This window comes from Drosophila montana, unplaced genomic scaffold, assembly GCF_035044405.1.
Source record: "Drosophila montana isolate Dmon_TW-CO22-7 unplaced genomic scaffold, ASM3504440v1 contig_1455_1, whole genome shotgun sequence".
Taxonomy (NCBI): Eukaryota; Metazoa; Arthropoda; class Insecta; order Diptera; family Drosophilidae; genus Drosophila; species Drosophila montana.
In genome coordinates this window covers 1,039,416-1,045,736 of record NW_026996406.1, presented here as the reverse complement: position 1 = coordinate 1,045,736, position 6,321 = coordinate 1,039,416, and the positions used below count along the sequence as shown (strand labels likewise).

General features: G+C 43.8%; 1 protein-coding gene across 1 annotated transcript; it reads right to left on the bottom strand.

Annotated features, from left to right (window-relative positions):
• Positions 1-249: 249 nt before the first annotated feature.
• On the bottom strand, positions 250-5,600 carry ple (tyrosine hydroxylase ple). The gene is made up of 7 exons (XM_064686408.1): positions 5,100-5,600; positions 4,061-4,172; positions 3,415-3,537; positions 3,227-3,307; positions 1,981-2,791; positions 1,577-1,703; positions 250-1,361 (listed from the first exon to the last, which is right to left on the bottom strand). Exons 1-7 carry the CDS (start codon positions 5,166-5,168, stop codon positions 963-965), a joined length of 1,722 nt encoding a protein of 573 aa, XP_064542478.1. The 5' UTR covers positions 5,169-5,600; the 3' UTR covers positions 250-962.
• Positions 5,601-6,321: the final 721 nt, after the last annotated feature.

Here is a 6,321-nt window from a genome sequence, read left to right as displayed (position 1 = left end):
ATAATAATAATAATAATAAGAAACAAAAAACAGTTGAAATTATTTTTCAATTATATGTTTAAACTTTATTAATACACAAAACTTATGGATAAGTAAAATAATAAACTCTACATACCTACAATACAATACATAATAGTCATACAAATAATAATAATAGATAATAATAATAGTACACAATTGTAATATTGTCGTTTCCAGTTATTGTACAATGTAAGAAAAATCTTCAGCTATATATTTCCTCATCTAACATTTCGTCTAGTACTTTCTTTTCTTTTTTTGGAATTTTTTTCTTTGCTTTTTTTTTTCGTTTTGCTATTGATATTGCCAAGAAAACGCTCTACAAGAATACAAATACAGGATATATATTGTGTATATTTATATAGTGAGAGAGAGAGAGAGGGGGGGGGGGGGGGGAGGGGGCCAACTGTTTTTAGCTACCGGATATGGATATATATTTAAACGCGTTCACATATTTGCATTTTTTTCAAGTAAATAATTATACGAACAAAATAATACAAAAAAAAAAATATGTGCGCTGAGTATAGCAGCGGTTGTATTGTGCTCTTTCTACTAAACTGTGTGTGGAATGGTTTCTTGGTTTCTCACAATCACTTACAAGTCTAACGATTTTTTGGTCCAATAATATTTAGTTGGGGTTAATAAATATGCCATGCACAAAGTGAAAGTCGGGGGGGGCGGGGCGTGATGATAAAACAAAAACAAAAAAAGAGGGTTGGTAAATGTAGCCAAAGTGAAACGAAAAGAAAAAATTTGTCTAAAAATAGTTTCAAAATTGCGGTGCTTCAATTAAATTCCAGGGTATGTGTGTGTGTGGTATGTCAATTTAAAATTAATTTGTATAAAATGAGACCGTTGCACCTGTATGCTTAGGGTTTGTGGAGGGGTTGGGGTTGGGGTAGGTGGTGGTGTTTAATGGGCAGAGTATTTACTTAGCGTTTACTCTAGAATGGACGCCGCAGCTTTTGAATGGCATTGGTCAAATGCAGAATCTCCGTGTTCATTTGATGCACCAATGTGTCCAGCTTGTCGACCGAATCCAAGATCTCGACACGCTCGGTATGGGGATTGAAGCGCACCTCGAACGGACGCGACATGGTGCTCACCCAGCGGCGGAACTTGTCCTTGGCATCCTCAAAGCTCTCGGCCACATAGTAGATGGGCTGATATTCCTGATCCTGATACGGCTGCACCGCGGTGGCGGCCGGCTCAAAGGCGCGATGTTCGCACTTGTCGCTAATCGCATGCAACAGCTCGCCATAGGCGCTCAACAGACCAGCTCCGTAGGCCTTGACCTGACCGTGTTCCTTGCAGAGACCGAACTCAACAGTGAACCAGTAGACCTGCGCGCCAAAGAAACCCAAACAAAAATATTTCGTGATTAGCGAATGCAGCTCGTAGACACCTGTCTGGGCCCGGCACAGAAAATGGCAAACTCATGCTGCACTTGGCTGCACGTGGAGGTCAACGGAAGCCATTAAGTGCCAGCCAAATGAGTATAGCAATTGAGTTAAGTTGTGGCACGGACGGGGGGCGAATCGGGGGTTGGATTGCTTACCGTGGAGAGCTTTTCGATTTCTTCATCGGAGGCGCCCAGCGAGGCCAGTCCAATCTCCTGGGAGAACTGGGCAAAGCTTGGATCGGCCAACAAAGGCATATGACCCAACAGCTCGTGGATGGTATCGCTGCAAGGAGAGCAAGAGAGAGAGAGAGGGAAAACAATTAGGCGTTAAATAATAGCTGGGTGGTAAAAGTGCTGCTGCTTTGTTAAACTAATTTGGCGCACAATAAAAGTTGCCACTGGCAGGCGGAAGCACAAAGAGAGAGAGAACGGAAGCGGAAACTGTTGGAGCCGCACCAAAATGGCAGGCAAATGCAATTAGAGGGCGCACAAAAAGCTTTGCGTTTGAAGTTTAAATGTGCTCCACACAGATATATATAGTATATATGGTATATACTTACGGCTCGGGCGTGTGGTACGGCGAGTTGACGTGACGCACATACTGTGTGCTCTGGAAGATGCGGAAGGCCAGCGAGGCGAGGAAGTCGCGTGCGGTCAACAGGCCGGCGGCTGGGCGCAGCGAGAAGCCCGTGTTTTTGCGCAGAAAATCGGACATCTCCTGCAGCTGGGGCAGGCGATGCTCGACAAAGATTTGCTCATCCTGCAGCATCTGGAAGGCGGCACGATATTCGGCGCAAGCGTGTTTCGGTGCCAGATCCTGTACGGTGCGGAACACCGAACGCCAGGTCTTCACCTCCACCTCGGTGTAGTTGATGTGGGGAATTGGATCGCCATATTTGAAGGCGAACGCAATTTCGGCAATTTCCTTGCGGCGCTGGCGGTAAACCTTGTCGGCGAAACCGGGATGATTCATGTCCAGATCGGGCTCGTATTTGGTCATCAGATGATTGCAATTGTCCAGCTCGGAGGCGTGCTTGGGGAACCAGGGCGCCTTAACGCTAATATTGTTCTCGGCCAGCAGATTCATGCTGCTAAACGAGCCCGATTGGCGCAGCGAACGGATCAGCTGCAGCAGATTGCCGCGCGTCATCTCCAGCTTGATGAGGACATCATGATCGACGCCCTCGACGCGCGATTGGCGCGACTCCACATGCTGGACGGTGCCGTGGAACGTCTCGATGGCCTTGAGTATGCGGCCCAGCGAGGAGATGCCCTCCTTGAGGCGCACCACCAATGCGGCACCCTGGACGGCCTCGGTTGACTCCGATGCGGCATTAGCCAGGACAATCTCGTCCTCGGTGAGGCCATAATCTGCAATTGCAAGGAAAATGGCAATCAGCAAAGGCAAGCGGCTTTGCAGTCACGTAAGCGAATAACCGAGCTACGTGTCGCACCACCCCACTCAACTACTCCCCCCTCTGGTCCTGGCTCTGGCTCTGGCGCTGGTTGCCATGGCGCTTAAGTCGAGCGTAAAAAATGAAAAAGGGAAATGCGCCATTTACCCTGTTGAATCCGGCAGCTCTATGTGAGAGTGTCCGTGTGTGTGTGTGTGTGCGCCTAAAAGGCAACACCCACACACCACACACACACACACACCCACACATAGACACATTTACAATCAGCATCCAGTTCTCACCCATATTCGCTGAGTGCTGGCACTTTATCATATTAAGCACTTAAGTTCATGTCAACCAGCTTTTACTGTACTTATATATACATATATAGATGTGTGCCACGCCCACTTACCGTTCTTTGTGGGCACTTCATCATCGGCTGGCGGCTGCTCAGCGCGGCTTTCAATTGTTGCCTCAGTTTCAAAACTCTCAACTACAACGCAACAAAAGGAAATAATAATAAAAAAAAATAAATAAAAATTGCGTGCAATAATAATAATAATAATAATAATAAAATCATCATATGGGTTGGATAAGCACCTGAAACATATTCATCTTCCGCGGGCAGCTCCAAGCTGGGCTGCGCGTCCTGCAGCTCGACATTTTGCTCGGCGGGCACATGCTCGCCCTTTGCCTGCTGAATGCACTCCTCAAGCGAGGCGTCTTTAAAACATAAAAGAAAATATAACAAAAATAAATTAAAATGGGAGAAATAAACTTAAAACAAGTGGAGCTCAAAAGCAAACTAAGTCTGATAGTGCAAAGGAAACTTTATGGAAATGGGAAACGAAATAAAACAGAATTTGACTAAATATTTAAATATGAATATATTGAAAATTGGCAAACACTTTAAATTAAAGTTTATCTGACTCTGTTTGAGCAAGAAAAATCATTAAAAAATATTAAAAACTGAGAAATATATTTTTGAAATTTGAAGAGCTTTTTTAACAAGATTTTTAAAAAATTATAAGAAAAATCATTTCAAGAATTGAACAACTTTTTCTAATGTCAATTTAATTAAAGAACATTTTCTAACTTCAATTAGTTTTGAAAGTAATATAGATAATTTTAAGAAATTTATAAAAAAAAGGAATAATTTGTAAATTTGAAGAAGTTTTTCGAACTTTTTCTAACTTCAACTAGTTCTAGCTTAAATAGTTTTATATATATTTGTTTTGGTACTCACCATTTGCCTTGCTGCGCGCCTCCTCGAGCACGGTTTGTTTGTTCTGCTTGACCACCAGGGTCTCGAAGCGTGCATCATCCACGAGACTGCGGCGACGGGATGGATACCCATTCTGCGAATGCAAAAAGGAAAGTTGTGAGGCGTGTTTGATGACAACTCTCTACCGCAGGATATGCGCCGGAAATTAGCTATTTTCTGTGCGAAAAGCAAAAGCACTCAGCCATGCCCATGAATTTGATGGGCGTAGGGATTGCGCAAGAGGCGCTTATATAAGAAAACTCTGGCGAGCTTATAAAATGTGCGTGTGCGTGTGTGTGTGAAAGTGACAGACAAAGCTGCGGATCGGCACATTTAGAGTTTGACAGGCTTATGAATGGCGGCCATTCTATCCGAGCTGCAACAGCGCTCCACGTACAATACAAATTATGATATGATATGTGGGGCCTCAAGCAGTTGCAGTTTTTTTTTTTTGGGTTTTTGTTTTTATTTTGGGTTTTCACAGTTTCTCTTGCTGATGAAAGAGATGCGAGCCATTGAATCATCTTTATTGATTTCATATTTTGTTTTTTGTATACCTTGGCGACGGCACAACAGCATCAACATAAACAACAACAGCAACAACAACAGGCAACAACAACAGGCAACATAAACAGCGTCTGGAGATCAACAATGAGACGCGACTGTGTGTAAGTGCAGGGCAAATGTGTGGCGGGCAGCCACTTTCACTGTCCCTCTTCACACACAGACAAGACTGTTTAAATTTGTTAAATAATAACTTTGTCAACTGTCCGAACTATGTTTGTTGTTGTTGTTGTTGTTGTTCTTTTTGAGAAAAATAAAAACTTATAACCAACAACAGGATAGCAGTAGGTCAATCGCAGTCGAATTGAATACAAAGACTCGGCTCTTACGAGTTAATCGAGTTGAAATATGACAAATTGAAAACCTTTGGGCAGTCACGTAGACCAAACAACCCCCTCTCCCCTCTCCCCACCTGTCTCTGGCGTAGCTCTTAATGCATATGATCATTGACACTTACCTCAATACTGTAGGATTTCTTAATGGCGAACATTTCGCGATTCTTTTGAGCTGCTGCAACGGCCATCATTTTGCTTATGTGTTTTGTGTTTTGTTTGTTTTCAATTAGAAAATTTCTTTCAAAAATTTATACAAAGTATTGCACTTTGGATACTAGTTGATAGTTATGTTTTTTTTTTTTATATATGTTGCAATAAGCACTCGAAATTTTGGACACTTTCACTGCTTAATTGCCTGGCGAAACGCTCCTGGAACTGAAACTGTTTGCGTCTAGAATTTAGCTAAACCGAAGAACTTCTTCAATTCACACAGCACGTTTGGATTTTTTTGGTTTTTTTTGTTCAACGCGTTCAACTCGAAACTTTGTGGAAACTTTTCGAGTTGCGGGAATTGAAATCCTTTTTTGTGATTGGATTTACTGTTTAGCTAAGATTTTATTACAACAAACAGAGCAGCAAACTACTTGACCACACAGAGGGCTGGCAAGTCTTTAGAGCGAATGTTAGCGAATCAATGCATGCCCCAGGTTCAGTTGCCAGCGCTTAAATACCCCACAGCTCACAAAGCCGAAGCGCTCGCGACGCCAGCTGCGACGCCGGCGACGACCGAGACCGAGACCCAAACGACAACGACGACGACGACGACGACGACGACAGCGACAGGTTTTCGCATGACGCGGCTGTGACGTAGTCGGCGGGGCTGAGCACAGCTGCTGCTCTTGTTGTTGCTGCTGTTGTTGCTGCTGCCGTGGGGTTTCCTCTCACCAAAGCACAACTTGGCAGTGGGTCGACGGCGGGCTGACTCGACCAAGTTCAAGTGCGGCAGCTAGAACGGCGCTTGGCATTGCTGCTGCTGCTGCTGCTGTTGTTGTTGCTGCTGTTGTTGCTTGGGTTTAGACACAAGCGCGTGCGCGGCGACTGCGAACGAAAAAACTATAATAAAATATTTGGAATTGTCGCGGTCTCAGCGCGTCATTAAAAAAGCCTAAACAAGTCATAAAAATTATACACAACAAAATCCCAGCAGCCGCAGCAGCTAGCATAATCAACATTGCGCATACGCCGCGTGTGACAACCCCCAATCTATATACACATATAGTATATGCACACGCAGGCACACATAAATATGTTATTTGTAATAGATATGTTTACAGGCGGATATTATTTTCAATATGCACAAGAACTAATTGGAAAGCAGAGCAGGAACTCGCCGTGCCATTAGAA

Excerpts from the sequence above, each read along its gene's own strand:
- ple (XM_064686408.1), bottom strand. The coding sequence starts at position 5,168 with ATGATGGCCGTTGCAGCAGCTCAAAAGAATCGCGAAATGTTCGCCATT. Across the intron at positions 3,538-4,060 it reads GGCGCGCAGCAAGGCAAATG|ACGCCTCGCTTGAGGAGTGC; the intron begins GTGAGTACCAAA and ends TATGTTTTAAAG. Across the intron at positions 1,362-1,576 it reads AAATCGAAAAGCTCTCCACG|GTCTACTGGTTCACTGTTGA; the intron begins GTAAGCAATCCA and ends TTTGGCGCGCAG.